Source organism: Bos javanicus, chromosome 5 (assembly GCF_032452875.1).
Source record: "Bos javanicus breed banteng chromosome 5, ARS-OSU_banteng_1.0, whole genome shotgun sequence".
Classification (NCBI taxonomy): Eukaryota; Metazoa; Chordata; class Mammalia; order Artiodactyla; family Bovidae; genus Bos; species Bos javanicus.
In genome coordinates this window covers 45397057-45412954 of record NC_083872.1, presented here as the reverse complement: position 1 = coordinate 45412954, position 15898 = coordinate 45397057, and the positions used below count along the sequence as shown (strand labels likewise).

General features: G+C 39.3%; 1 protein-coding gene across 3 annotated transcripts in view; it reads right to left on the bottom strand.

Moving 5' to 3' along the window:
• Positions 1 to 4252: 4252 nt before the first annotated feature.
• The window catches only part of CPM (carboxypeptidase M), an 80003-nt gene continuing 68357 nt past the window's right edge, over positions 4253 to 15898 (bottom strand). For 2 of the 3 annotated variants that reach the window (XM_061416536.1, XM_061416537.1), the window contains 2 exons: positions 14154 to 14302; positions 9662 to 12069 (listed from right to left, as the gene is read on the bottom strand). In XM_061416536.1, coding sequence (XP_061272520.1) covers positions 11827 to 12069; positions 14154 to 14302 — 392 coding nt within the window. In that variant the 3' untranslated portion in view covers positions 9662 to 11826. Of the gene's footprint in view, positions 5920 to 9661; positions 12070 to 14153; positions 14303 to 15898 lie in introns of those variants that run through there. The other variant, XM_061416538.1, reaches the window with a different exon arrangement.

Here is a 15898-nt window from a genome sequence, read left to right as displayed (position 1 = left end):
CGTTTTAGCTACATCACATCACCTGCCCTCCTACATGTCTTGTTACAGTTCCTTCTATCTTTGGTTGAAGATACTTGCTGCTAGTTTTCCAGTTTTTCTCATTAGTCGTTTCCCTGTTGTAATTTTGGTGTGCCCCGTGGGAGGAGGTGAGCTCAGGGTCTTCCTCCTCTGCTGTTTTGGCCACATCTCCATTATAATGAGTTTTGTTAAAAATTATATTTGAATATCATCTATTTGGGTAATCAAAGGCACTAGTGTAAATATGCTGCTGCTTTTAGAATGGCCATGCCTGCGCACTGTGGAAGTACATATATATGGGCAGCGTGACCCAGTTGGGAGCTTGTAAGGCATGGAATAAGACCAACTTGAGAATAATGACACAATTTAGTAGGGCCACGAAATGCTGTTGTCTCCCTATCTTGCACTTTTGTTACCATATGGCAGGCTGGCTTAAGTAGTTTCTTAACAAGTGGTACTTCTGAACAGTCTGAAAGGGATGTAGCTAGGGCATGGATGGGACTAGGATTAGCTACCCTGTCACTTGTCAGCCTGAAAGGCACCGTTGTAATCGCGTGTGACTTCTCTGTGTTGTCTGTGAACCTAAATTCCATGAATGTCTTCTTGACTGTGATATACATATGGGTGCTTAATAAGAGTTGATATTGAATGAGTCTAAGCACTGGGACATGAGTCTTGAAGCTGGCTTGAAAGCAGGAGATTGTGGGTCCCAAAGGCAAACCAGGATTAGCTGTTGGCATAATTTAGGTTTTTAACTTTGTTGTTCAGTTGATAAGTCTGATTTTTTTATTTTTTGTTGTTCAGTCACTAAGGTGCTAATTCAGGGTTGATTTCCTTTAGGATTGACTGGTTTGATCTCCTTGCTGTCCATGGGACTCTCAAGAGTCTTCTCCAGCACCACAATTTGAAAGCATTAGTTCTTTGGTGCTCAGCCTTCTTTATGGTCCAACTCTTACATCCATACATGACTACTGGAAAAATCATGTTCTTCAGTCGCTAAGTTGTGTCCAACTCTTTGTGACCCCATGAAATGCAGCACTCCAGGCTTTTCTGGCCATCACTATCTCCTTGAGTTTCCTCAAACTCGTGTCCATTGAGTCAGTGATGCCATCTAACCATTTCATCCTCTGTCACTCCCTTCTCTTGCCCTCGATTTTTCCCAGGATCAGGGTCTTTTCAGTTAGTCAGCTCTATGCATCAGGTGGCCAAAGTATTGAAGCTTCAGTTCAGTTCAGTCACTCAGTCGTGTCTGACTCTTGTGAACCCATGGACTCCAGCACTCTAGGTCTCCCTGTCCATCATCAACTCCTGGAGTTTACCCAAACTCATGTCCATTGAGTCAGTGATGCCATCCAACCATCTCATCCTCTGTCATCCCCTTCTCCTCCTGCTTTCAATCTTTTCCAGCATCAGAGTCTTTTCCAATTAGTCAAGTCTTCACATCAGGTGGCCAGAGTATTGGGGTTTCAGCTTCAACATCAGTCCTTCCAATGAACACTCAGGACTGATCTTTAGGATGGACTGGTTGGATCTCCTCGCAGTCCAAGGGACTCAAGAGTCTTCTCCAACACCACAATTCAAAAGCTTCAATTCTTCAGTGCTCAGCTTTCTTTATATAGTCCATAACTACTGGAAAAACCATAGCCTTGACTAGACGGACCTTTGTTGGCAAAGTATAATGTCTCTGCTTTTTAATATGCTGTCTAGGTTGGTCATAACTTTGCTTCCAAGGAGTAAGCATCTTTTAATTTCATGACTGCAGTCACCATCTGCAGTGATTTTGGAGCCCCCCAAAATAAAGTCAGCTGCTGTTTCCACTGTTTTCCCATCTATTTGCCATGAAGTGATGGGATCAGATGCCATGATCTTAGTTTTCTGAATGTTGAGTTTTAAGCCAACTTTTTCACTCTCCTCTCTCAAGTTCATCAAGAGGCTCTTTAGATCTTCACTTTCTGCCATAAGGGTGGTGTCATCTGCGTATCTGAGGTTATTGATATTTCTCCCAGCAGTCTTAATTCCAGCTTGTGCTTCTTCCAGCCCAGTGTTTCTCATGATGTACTCTGCAGATAAGTTAAATAAGCAGGGTGACAATATACAACCTTGACGTACTCTTTTTCCTATATGGAACCAGTCTGTTCCATGTCCAGTTCTAACGTTGCTTCCTGATCTGCATACAGATTCTTAAGAGGCAGGTCAGCATCAGTCCATCCAATGAATATTCAGGGTTGATTTCCTTTAGGATTGACTGGTTTGATCTCCGTGCTGTCCAAAGGACTAAGAGTCTTGTCAGCACCACAGTTCGAGGGTGTCAGTTGTTCAGTGCTCAGCCTTCTTTATGGTCCAACTCTCACATCCATATGTGACTACTGGAAAAACCCTAACTTTGACTATATGGACTTTTGTAAAAGGCTTTGGCATAGTCAGTGAATCAGAAGTAGGTGGATTTGGGGATTTCCTTGCTTTTTCTATGATCCAGCTTATGTTGGCAATCTGAAGGGCATGTCCCTGCTAGTTAGGGCCTGACAAGATCTGGTCCACTGGAGAAGGGAATGGCAAACCACTTCAGTATTCTTGATTTGAGAACCCCACAAACAGTATGAAAAAGTAAAACCATGGCTTTGGTTTACATATAGACCTTTGTTGGGAAATTGATGTCTCTGCTTTTCAATAAGCTATCTAGGTTTGTCATAGCTTTTCTTCCAAGGAGTAAATGTCTTTTAATCTCATGGCTGCAGTCACCGTCCACAGTGATTTTAGAACCCAAGAAAATAAACTCTGTCACTGTTTCCACTTTTTCAACCCTTCTGTTTGCCATGAAGTGATGGGACCGAATGCCATGATCGTTTTTTGACTTGTTTGAAGCCAGCTTTTCCACTCTCCTCTTTCACCATCAAGAGGCTCTTTAATTTTTCTTTGGTTTCTGCCATTAAGGTGGTGTCATCTGCATATCTGAGGTTATCGATAGTTCTCCTGGAAATCTTGATTCCAGCTTGTGCTTCATCCAGCCCAGTGTTTCTCATGATGTACTCTGCATATAAGTTAAATAAGCATGTGACAATATACAGCTTTGTATTCCTTTCCCAATTCTGAACCAGTCCATTCCATGTCCAGTTCTAACTGTTGCTTCTTGACCTGTATACAGATTTCTCAGGAGACAGGAAGGTGGTCTGGTATTCCCATCTCTAAGAATTTTCCAGTTTGTTGTGATCCACACAGTTAAAGGCTTTCGCATAGTCAATGAAGCAGAAGTAGATTTTTTGGGAAATTCCCTTGCTTTTTCTGTGATCCAGCAGATGTTGGCAATTTGATCTCTGGTTTCCCTACCTTTTCTAAATCCAACTTGTATATCTGGAAGTTCTTGGGTTCACGTGGTGTAGAAACCTAGGTTCAAGGATTTTGAGCATTACTTTGCTAGCATGTGAAATGAATTAATTGTGTGGTAGTTTGAACATTCTTTGGCATTGCCTTTCTGTGGGATTGGAATGAACACTTACCTGTCCTGTGGCCACTGCTGTATTTTCCAAATTTGCTGACATATTGAGTACATCTCTTTAACAGCATCATCTTTTAGGATTTTAAGTAGCTCAGCTGTCACCTCACTAGCTTTGTTCATAGTAATGCTTCTTAAGACCCATCTGACTTCACACTCCAGGATGTCTGGCTCTAGGTGAGTACTTTAAATAAATGTTTTAAAGCTACTGATTAGATCTGTGGGTTCATGACAGTAACTGCAAATATTCATTGTATTGTGAAAAGGTGATGGTTGCATTTTCTGGTTATTTGGATTCTGAATTGTGTTTTTTGGTTTAGTTTACTAAATTTTTTGATTTGATTTACTAAATTATTTTTTAGTAATACTTATTTACAAAAATTATATTTTAGTAATTTGTTTAAAAACTGGTTTAAAAGTTTGTGGACATATTGTCTATCACAGCCAGTTTTTAATAATACAGGGAATTATTGACATTTACAAATACTGCTTTAAAAAGATAAATATCTGAAAGCACCAGCACATTTAGAAGTTGCTCAGAAGTGTTTAATATAATGGCAAATTGTATAATGAACTATTAACAGGAACTAGCAAAGAGAAACAGAAAATAGAACAAGGGCAGTGTGAAGTGACAAGCAATTGTGAGAGTCCCCATGGGGTTAGTAGTTTACTAGTATGAAATGCATGTGAAATTATATATTAAAATATTGTTACAATATTATTATTTTGGATAAGAGCACCATCTTAGGAGCGTGGTGATCCTAAAACATCCTTGAATTCTTACCATTCTCTTCTAAAACTCTCCTTTAAAAATTCCTGTTTTAAAAAATTGAGAGAGATTACCTTCTCTCTCTCTCTCAGCATGGCTTACAAGGTCTTAGTTCCTCCACGGGGGATGGAACCTGGGTCCATGGCAGTGAAAGCAGGGAGCCTTAACTACTGGACCACCGGGAATTCCCAGTGTTGCCCTCTTATCCTTGTTTCAGTCCTACAGATCTGCCTTTAGAATACAACTATTTAGATGTTCACCCAACTACTGGGCAGCTTATCAAAATATCTTTCATATTCAAAATTTCAACCTTTTCAGAAGATATTTTTACTATCATGTTAGGTGGATTTCATTTATTTCTCAGTTAAGTTTCATATGCTTATTTTTGGTTCACACCTTCCCAGGCCACATCCTGTACTAGGCTTTCCTCTGAGATCACAGTAACATCTGCCTAGATTGACCTCACCACATTTTTTAAAAAATCCATTTATAGATAATTTACAGATATCTTCATGTCGCTTCCCTGATTTAAATATCGAAAAAAAAACCTTCAATAATTTTACTGCTTGTTGGACATTATCTCAGATGTTTGCCCAATCATGTTAGACTTGTAGAGCTCTCTATGAAAGTTTTCTTTTCACCACTCTATTCTCTCAGGTTTCTTGCTGCAACAAAGATCATTTGCCTCCTGAGTTTCTCATGACTTCATTTTCATCCTAGTGGGGCAGGACAGGCTAAATTCCGATAGCAGATCTGGTACTTACTTGCTTAGTGACCTTAGATTTCAGTTCAGTTCAGTCACTGAGTCGTGTCCGACTCTGTGACCCCATGAATCGCAGCACGCCAGGCCTCCCTGTCCGTCACCAACTCCCGGAGTTCACCCAAACTCATGTCCATCAAGTCAGTGATGCCATCCAGCCATCTCATCCTCTGTCATCCCCTTCTCCTCCCAGCATCAGAGTCTTTTCCAATGAGTCAACTCTTCGCATGAGGTGGCCAAAGTATTGGAGTTTCAGCTTTAGCATCAGTCCTTCCAAAGAACACCCAGGACCGATCTCCTTTAGAATGGACTGGTTGGATCTCCTTGCAGTCCAAGGGACTCTGGAGAGTCTTCTCCAACACCACAGTTCAAAAGCATCAATTCTTTGACGCTCAGCTTTCTTCACAGTCCAGCTCTCACATCCATACATGACCACAGGAAAAACCATAGCCTTGACTAGATGGACCTTTGTTGGCAAAGTAATATCTCTGCTTTTGAATATGCTATCTAGGTTGGTCATAACTTTCCTCCCAAGGAGTAAGCGTCTTTTAATTAGAATTAGAGACAATAATACACAAATCCTGGAATGGAGTCTGGCCAGTGGGAAGGACTTTTAATCATATCCTCCTTGCATCCATTATGACCACAAGTCCACTGAGCTAGATTTGAATTCAACTCGCCCCCATTTTTTCACCTGTGTTGCCTGAGTACTCTACTCACATTTACATTCACTGCCTTGCTGCTTTGTGTCTTCTCTCCACAGCAGATTATAACATCATTTTGAGTTGTCTTCTAACCCCAGGGACCTCATGTACTGCATCCTGTGCACAGTAGCATTCAGTAAAAGATATTGCTTGGCAGGGAAATCAGCTGTGCAGTTTTCTCAAATTTACAAGAGGAAAAGACAGTTGTTATTGTCCATGCAATAAATTATTACTTAAATGACAAGAGAAACATTCTAGTGAAACAGTAATCTTAAAAAGTTGATGGAGTGTCAGATGTGTAATAGAATAACTTTCCAGTTAAAAACAGAGCATCCCTCTGTATTAATACTTTTTTCATCTTTTCTCATAATCATTTTTCTTTTCTAAGAGACATGTGAGAAGACCAAATCTCTGTAGTTAATTCCTTTAACCACCAGATGCAAGCACCGCATTGGGCATTCTCAGAAGGCATCACTAATGGTAGGTAGACTCCTAACAGTATGTACAGAATACTCCCACAAGACAGATTGCCAGACTAGAAAGCAAAGAAATAGTACAAATTCTATTACACATAAATCCTTCACTAGTCACCCTTAAGGGTTTCATGAGATAAACACTGTGCATAATAATACCGTGCTTTATGTTGAAGAACATGTCCTTGCCTTGATCAATTAGGAAAAAATTTAACCTACGTTAAATCAACTTATTTTCATATAAGCTCTGGAAATCTCCATGAATATGTAAGAACGTGTAGCAGTTGTATAAGCTGGTGTTCTGAAATTTGAGATTTCATTCTTTAAATCAGTTGTATTTCTTCCCCTGGTGGCTCAGACAGTAAAGAATCTGCCTACAATGTGAGAGACCTGGTTTTGATCCCTGGATGGGGAAGATCCCCTGGAGAAGGGAATGGCTATCCACTCCAGTATTCTTGCCTGGAGAATTCCATGGACAGAGGAGCCTGGTGGGCAACAGTCCATGGGATTGCAAAGAATCGAACAGGACTGAGTGACTAACACTTCTTTCATTACAAAAGTAGCAAGTGGAAAGTTTCAAAAATGAAGTAGGAAAAACAAAAACATACTACCATGCCCAAATATGGACTACTACATTTAATTTACTTTTGGCTGTGCTGGATCTTCATTGCTTGCTCAGACTTTCTGTGGTTGCGGTGACTGGGTGCCGCTCTCTAGTTGCAGCGCTCAGGCTTCTCACTGCAGTGGCTTCTCTGGTGGTGGAGCACAGGCTCTAGGGCGTGCAGGCTTCAGCAGTTTCAGCTCCTGGGCTCTAGAGCCCAGGCTCAATAGTTGTGGCACACAGCCTTGGTTGCTCCACAGCATGTGGGATCTTCCCGAATCGGGGATGGAGCCCTGCATTGGCAGGCAGACTCCACCACTGAGCCTCCAGAGAAGCCCCCTGGACTAATCCTTTTTAGAATTTACCTTCTTTTACTTTTTTCCTCTGTGTCTATTATTTTAAAATTTAGTTTATTTAAAAATTATATTTTTCTTTGGAAGGTGTAATGGGAGTAATGAATGCTATAAGGAGTTGCAAATTTAAGTATCAAAATCTAGGGACTTCTGGGGGTCCAGTGTTTAACACTCTACACTTTCACTGCAGGGAGTGTGGGTTCAATCCCTGGTTGGGTAAACTATGATCTCACCCTGGTTGTGATGCAGCCAGAATTTTTTTTTTTTTTAAGTATCAAAGTCTAGGTAAGATATACCAGGAAACTCCTGCTAAAGGCATTTCTATATAATGAAGTCACTCAGTCGTGTCTGAAAAGTCACTCAGTCATGTCTGACTCTTTGCAACCCCATGGACTGTAGCCTACCAGGCTCCTCCATCCATGGAATTTTCCAAGCAAGAGTACTGGAGTGGGTTGCCATTTCCTTCTCCAGAGGATCTTCCTGACCCAGGGATCAAACCCAGGTCTCTCATGTTGCAGGCAGCTGCTTTACCAGCTGAGCCACCAGGGAAGCTCTTTCTTTTCCTTTTGAAAATAGAAAAACTATTATTTTTAAATTGAGACACTTGTCACTTTTAAAAAATTGGTACCTATAAATTAGTTCCTCCTCAGTCTTGTCTCATTTAAACTATTATTTGTTTAGCATGTTTCAGGGGGCATATAGACACTTACGTCCAACTTCTCTGCCCTATGACTAGAAATTCAATGTTAAGAGGTTGCATCAATCAAGGAATGAGGGTTAGGGCTATTAGTTTTCCAATTCCTGGAAGAGGCAAATTCTTCTTCTGTGTTTCAAAAGCACTTTGAAATCAATAAGACATTATTTAGGACAAAAGGCCCTTCACTATATCAGCATTTCCCAAAATGTGTTTAGAAATCTAGATAAGTCAGTTCTAAGAGATGCTGCTGCTGCTGCTGCTAAGTCGCTTCAGTCGTGTCCGACACCGTGCGACCCCATAGACAGCAGCCCACCAGGCTTCCCCGTCCCTGGGATTCTCCAGGCAAGAACACTGGAGTGGGTTGCCATTTCCTTCTCCAATGCATGAAAGTGAAAAGTGAAAATGAAGTCGCTCAGTCGTTCCTGACTCTTAGCGACCCCATGGACTGCAGCCCACCAGGCTCCTCTGTCCATGGATTTTCCAGGCAAGAGTACTGGAGTGGGGTGCCATTGCCTTCTCCGTCTAAGAGATGGCACTAGCCTAAATTATTCAAGCAAAGGTTCCATGGATGAGTCTACTGGAGGAATCCACTTTTTTCCTGCATGATTTCTCAGATCCTTTACTACATTAGTATGCATTGGGAATTTTCCAAAGATTTTTTTGTATATATGGTATGTTTTTTGTCTGATTTTTTTGTGTTTGATTTTTTGTGTCAGAAAGGAAATAGCACCCCACTCCAGTGTTCTTGCCTGGAGAATCCCAGGGACAGGGGAGCCTGGTGGGCTGCCGTCTATGGGGTTGCACAGAGTCGGACACGACTGAAGTGACTTAGCAGCAGCAGGCATACTTTTCATCCATTATCTGCCCCATGCACAAACTAATTTGGATGAGTATATGTCATATAACATATATGTCATATATGTCTCTCCTGGAAGGGCTATCTAGGCTTTGAAGAGTTATTGCAATATTATTGCCTCATAAAAGGTCATTAGATTTGGTCTTTCCCAGGCTTTGTTTGATGACAACCAGTTCTTTCTGGTATGTGGACTTTGTACACTGGTGTAAGTATGTGTTTTCAAAGTAACATAATGGAAAGAGCGGCACTCATTATTTATAGGAATATTAATTCTTTATTGAGAATCAGAAATATTCTGATTTTTACTGAATTCAGAGGTAGTCATGGCCCCTACCCAACAAGACTTTATAGTCTTAGACAATTTGTATGTTTTAATTTCTTAATTATAGTACAAAAGAAAGTCACTGAGAAAACTTGTAAAATCATCTTATGCAACATCTATAAAAGGCTATGGAGTAGTTCATATGCTAAAGTATGATATAACAATTTATGATCAATACAGTACAATGTCTACTTATCAGTGATATAATGTAAAAGTCTGTAATGAAATTAAAGTGTCTCCCCAAATTTCTGCTTTAGGTGCTGTGAAGTTTTTTCTCTTGAACCAAAATTTTCTCCCCTTCCACCCTGTCTAAATCAGTCATAAAATAGGCATCAACTGTATTATCACTGTGTAGAATAAGAACCAAATTTCTCAATAAGCAACTTTCCCTGTTACAGTGAGACAATATGCTATGTTCGTTTTTCTGTATTCCCTAGGAAAAGATATTTTGTTTCCAGATCGTATAGAACTTTCAATTTAAGAACTAAAGCAACTCACTTTCCATGAGGAATACACAGCACTCAGAAATCTGCTTACCGCAGTTGCTATATTTTTCTGTTTGATAACTGCCCGACCCCCTTAACCTAATTCGTATATATAATGTTTTAAGTATAGCAGTTTGCTGGAGCATTTAGTTCATTTATTCAATTCTCACCGTGTGCTAGGATTTGAGAATAAATAAATTTTCCAAACAAATTAAGTAGACCTTGGTCTCAAAGACCTCACACTCTACCAGAGAAAATCAGCCATGGAAGTAGAAGATCATAATACAGTGTGGTAAGTCCCATAACAGAAGTAACCTGTGTAATTTGGGAGCAAAGAGGCAGGGGTCCTCAGATCAACGGGTTAGTGGGTGGCGCAGTGAAACTGAGAAATGAAATGGACAACCATCAGCAAAGGTTTCCCAAGGGAATTGAAACCTGAACTGAGGTTTCCTTTTTTTTTTAAAGGGAATCATCGATCTTTAAGTTTTCTTTGTTTACTCTTAACAGACTAGTCTTTATTTCTGTTGTAGTTTCACATCAACAAGAAAGATGTAATTTACATAGCATGTATGCCTTGAAACCTTCACTTTGTAGAGTACATGATCAGAAAGCACCTTATGAAACATTGTTTTAATATGTAATAGTTACTATCTTTATACATAAGACCATTTTAACCAGTTTGAGTATATAATTCACTGGCATTAAATACTGTACAACGTTGTACAACCATCATCACTATTTTCAGAACTTCCTTACCTTAAACAGAAACTCTGCACCCAATAGACAGCCTTAACTGAGGTTTAAAGGTGGAGTGGGAAAGAAAATGTAGTGGGTCAGAATGGCACTGCCAGACACAGGGAACACTCACGGCATGTTCTGTGTGTAGGAACTACATGCAGTTGATTGCTGATTGTTTTTATAGCCCCTTTCCCTAGTGCTACATGGAGGTTGTGTTTGAAGAGGAGAAGGCTGGGAGCAAGAGACCAGTAAAGCTGTTGCTGTGGTTCAGGTGAGTTATGATGGCCTAAATCTGGTGGTCTTAGTAGCCATCAAGACAACGTAGAATCAGTCAACACAAATAACAATCTTTATTGTTATTTGAAGTCTTTGCTATTTGATAACATGTGAAAGGAATGATTTCATATTTGAATTTGAATAATAATAATTTGAATCCTTTAAAATTCCTTTCATATTGTTATTTGATAACAATCTTTGTTATTTGTTATTGTAAATGAAAGTCAGGGACTGACTGAATAGAGGGGATGAAGGAGCAGGAGGAGGTATTAAGGGGGACTTCCAGGTTTTTAGTTTGGTGCTATCAGTAACTGAGACAGAGAATGCAGGAGGAAAAGCAGCTCTGGTGAGAAAAGTATGTACAGTTTTTCAACATGATGAGTTTGAGGTATTTATGGGTCACACCCAGGTAGATGTGTCCAGTGGGCAGTCAGACCTGAGTCTGAAGTCCGGCATTTGGGGATCATCAGCATAACTGAGGACTGTGGCATCCGGTTTCAGAAAGGCAGGGACCCTTACTTAACCTATTATTTTGGGGGTTCTGTAGGCAAATTTGTCATCCCATCAGGTCTGTATTTTCTTGGGCTTCTGGGACATGGTTGCCTATTTTCTCTTACATTTCCTTAGAACATTGGCAGAACTTAATATTCCCAGTCCTATATCATTTCTCCCTGTACTGAAAATTATATATGGCACCATCTCTTCATACAGAGCACCCATGGCAAGGTCTTGCATGTCTTAATAGTATGCTATATGCTCACTCAGCTGTGTCCAACTCTGCCACCTTTTGGACTGTAGCCCCGCCAAGCTCCTCTGTCCATGGGATTTTTCAGGCAAGAATACTGGAGTGAATTGCCATTTCCTCCTCCAGGGGATCTTCCCGACTCATGTATGTAATAGGTAATCAATAAATATTCATCTTCATCGCTTATATTCAAATGGCTGGCTGTATACAAAATTAGTTTTCTTTTTTTTCCCCTTGCAGGAACTTTTTTTAGCTTCTCAAGTTTAACTTCTTATAAATTTCTAAGACCACTTCAAGATTAAGTGTAAGTGAGCAGTACTTGATGGGCAGGTATCTTCCATATTAAGACTAAATCATTCCTTTCATTATCACCATACATTGCTCATTGCAGGATTTGAAAACAAACATTTCTCTTCTTAGGGAAGGATCATGGAGTTTATCCAATCAAGGTCCCACAGAGGGAGTTAAGAGTTGCAGTAACCTGGCATGATTAATCCCTGATTCCAGGTGATGATGGGGGTTGAGTTTCACATTTTGCTTTATTTGAACAATATGTGAAAAAGAGTCACTAAAAATAAGAACAGACTGGGTTTTGTTGCAGCTGAGTGGCCTTGCAGTTCACTGTAAAGAGGAATCCTGGGACATAAAGGATTTGATTCTGAGATATGATTCAATTGCCCTCTGAATGGAAGTAAAATATCCTTTTTAAGAGCACTGAAGTTCTGGGATTTGGGGGGAATAGTCACCTTTGTGAGATGTGGATCATGTCCAGGGACTGTAACCTGAGAGGAAATGAGAAACAGTTATCTGAGTGATTTCAGATGTTTTGTGGTGCCAGCACTGAAAACACTGATATCCACCACTAAAATGCAGCCTTTATGAAACACATGTAACAACCTGCCAGGTCTCCCCGGGTGTTAAAAACAGCTTCAGTCCTGCTTGCTGAATGAATTATCCTGTTGATACGGAGTACTGTTGTTAATGCCGTTGCCGAGAATTACAAAGTGAAATAAAGACAGTTCCTTTATCTGGAGATGTCAGAATTCAAAAGCAACAGACTGATTTCTGTCCCCATCATTTATCACGGATTGCAAAGGTAAAAGAGTTGACTGTTTCTCTTTGTCCCAATCTCTACTTACTATCCTGATTCGGAATCAAGATTATTTATAAGTGGAAATCTTTTCTCAAATTTATTCCATTTTCCTGAAACTGATTTTATATATTTCTGTATATGTATAATGTTAAAAAGCTTTGATTTTACCTGGTTTTGTCCATGAATCTGAATCTTCAGCTAGATTTATCTTTTTGGTGGAGGAAATGATCAGGAAAATAACAACAAATGCTAAACTATGGACTGTTATTTACTGAGAAATGCTTTCATTATATATGGTAGAGGGAGAAGAGAATGGGGAATAACATTTACATGACCACTAACTAGCCTGTATTTAGTTATTCATCTCCGCTTCCACAGTCTTACCTTCGCCTTTTGTCCTAGAGTTAGTAACGAAAGCTGATTTGTGCTGTTAGTCTAACTAATTGGAAATCAACAATTTATAACTTTAAATTTTATTAGAGTACAGTTGATTTACAAGTTTTTAGTTTCAGGTGTACAGCAAAGTGAACCTGTTATACGTATACATATATCTAAGATGTGGCTTATTTATGGGATTGCATAAAAACAATTTAGATTCACCACAAGGAAAACCCTTTTTTTTTCATATAATGAAAATGTCCCAGGAAAAAAAGGGCCTTTTTTAGGCAAAGATTCACAGTGAGTTGGGTCTTTCCAGTTCTGTCTATCTCCTCGGTAGGAGGAGAGACACTCAAGAAAAGGATGTGTGCTGGGCACTTTGGGGATAACCCCTGGATCGGGAAGATCCCCTGGAGAAGGAAATGGCAACCCACTCCAGTATTCTTGCCTGGAAAATACCATGGATGGAGAAGCCTGGTGGGCTACAGTCCACGGGGTCGCAAAGAGTCGGACACGACTGAGCGACTTCACTTTCACTTTCTTTCACTTTCTGGAGCGGGAGTTTTTAATCCTACAGAGTTTTACAAACTGCAAATCATGCCTTTTTTTTATCTCCTAAAGACAAAGTAACTACAAAGCCAGTTTTTACTACAGAATAAATGACTACCTTCTCAGGAATAGCTCTGTATGGAAGGTATGCTATGGCTGGCATTAGACCCACTAAACAAACTAGATATAACTTGACATTCTAGATAAAGCCACGTCAAAAAGGAAGAGGCACAATCTGGCCTACTAAATCAGCTACTTATTCATTTAGTTGATTTGTATAAACCCACTCAGCCTCAAACTAGGCCATGTATCCTTACAGAAGAAAAGCCTCAGAACCATTCATCTAAATAGAATTAAAATCTGGAATTTTACTTGGATTGATTGAAAAACTGACCTTCATCTGCTTATGAGAAGGCTGCAAAAATATGTGTCACTTAATATGCTGGTAGACTTTGTGGATCACATTTTATTTGTAATGAATCCTAAGGAACTTGTGTCCCAATCAGTTCATGGAATAGGTGTTAAACTGGTATTTCATGAAGCTTGGAAGAACTTTGACTATGTTGGTTGTTGTTATAGGGTTTGTTCCATTTTTTATCACGAGAAATGTGATCTGGCTTCTATTTTAAAAATTTCCAGTTGGGGAAGAAACATGATTTTGAGTTTGTTTTTATTATTGCCATTTTACACTCTCCCTCTGACAGATGCAGATCTGACACTGACTTTTTATTCTGTACTGATGGATCTCCTTTTGCATATTCCAGACTTACTTTTACATCCTTTCTAGGTGAGTAAGTATTGAGTTCTATAGTATTTTAATAACAGTAACTAGCATTGTATACTTACCTCTATTACATAGGATCCAGGCAAGAGGAGGAGGTAATACTCTCCAAATTTGTTGGTTCTATAGGGGCAGATATGTTTTCTGTCTTGGACTTCTACAGTTACATTGGATAATGGAGTCTGGTTCTGATCAAAAACTTGGCCCTTTACACCTGCAAGACAAAAAAAGAATTGTGTTAACACCACATTTTATGGCATAAGAAAAAAAATCTTATAATTGTTTAAGAAAAATAAGCCCAATATTTATTAGCTATTCTGAGTTAATAGAGTATTTGAGGAGGGATGGTAAACTTTAAAAAAAAATTTGAGATAAAATAAAAATATATTAGCTTTAGGTATACAACATTGCTAAATATATGTATGTACTGTGAAATATTCACCAAAATATGCTCAGTTAACATAGTTACACTTTTTTCTTGTGATGATAACTTTTATTTTACTTTCTTATCAAATTTCAAGTATACCATACAGTATTAACTATATTTACCATGCTGTACACTACCTCCCCAGGACTTATTTCAACATACCACATTTTCTGTATCTATTTATCCATCTGATTAAGTTGCTTCCATTTCTTTTGGATAAATACCCTTAAGTAGAATTACTGGATCATATAGTAGTTCTATTTCTAGTTTTTCTTAGAAGCTCCATACTGTTTCCATAGTGCTGCACCAATTTACATTCCTATCAATAGTGCAGAAGGGTTCTCTTTTCTCCACATCCTTGCCAACACTTGTTACTTCTTGTCTTTTGACAACAGCCATTCTAACAGGGGTAAGGTGATATCTCTCATTTGTCTTTAACTTTTGACATATTAATTACAATATGTCTTGATGTGGGTCTCTTTTGGTTTATTTGGAATTCTCCAGGTTTCCTTGATCTGGATGTCTGCTTCCTTCTAGGAAGTTCCAGGCTAGGGAACTTCTGAGCCTTTTTTTTCCTTCAAGTAAGTTTTCTGTTTCTGCACCTTCGGGGACTCCTATAATGTAAATGTTGGTCTGCTTGATGTTGTCGCATAAGTTCTTTAACACGTCTTCACTCTTTTTCATTCTTTTTCTTTTTGCTGCTCTGATTGGATGAATTCCATTGTCCTGTCTTTGGATTTACTTACCTTTCTCCTGTCTCATCTAGTGTGTTGTTGAACCCCTCTACTGTATTTTTAAGCTCCATGATTTCTATTTGGTACTTTCTTATATTTTCTATTGAAATTATTTTGTTCATGCATAGTTCTGCTGAACTCAGTGAGCATCTTTATGACCACTACTTTGAACTCTATCATGTACATCACTTACCTCTATTTCATTAAGCTCTTTTCTGGGGTTTTATCTTGTTCTTTGATTTGGAATGTAGTTCTCTGTGCTGACACTGTGTTGGTTTATATGCATTAGATAAAACAACTATCACTCCCAGTCTTGAAGGAGTGGGTTCATGTAAGAGATGAACTTACTATTCAACCCTGCCCCAGCTCTGGGTTTTGTCTCAAATCTTTGTGATTACCCAAGCTGCTTACTTTAGTCTTAATGACTCCCGTAGTTGAGAGTATGCCAAGACCTGTTAGTGTCTCAAAGGGGAATATTCTGCACAAAGGTTCAGGTGTACTGGAAGCCAAACCCTCAGACAGCAGCTTTGAAGGTATACAAATATCTCTCTTTCAGGGAAGGCTGGGAGATGAGTGTTTCTGTCTATTGCCTTTGCACTGAGCCCTGGGGTGATAGCCAGTTAAGAACCATTTCTTTGTTTGATATCAT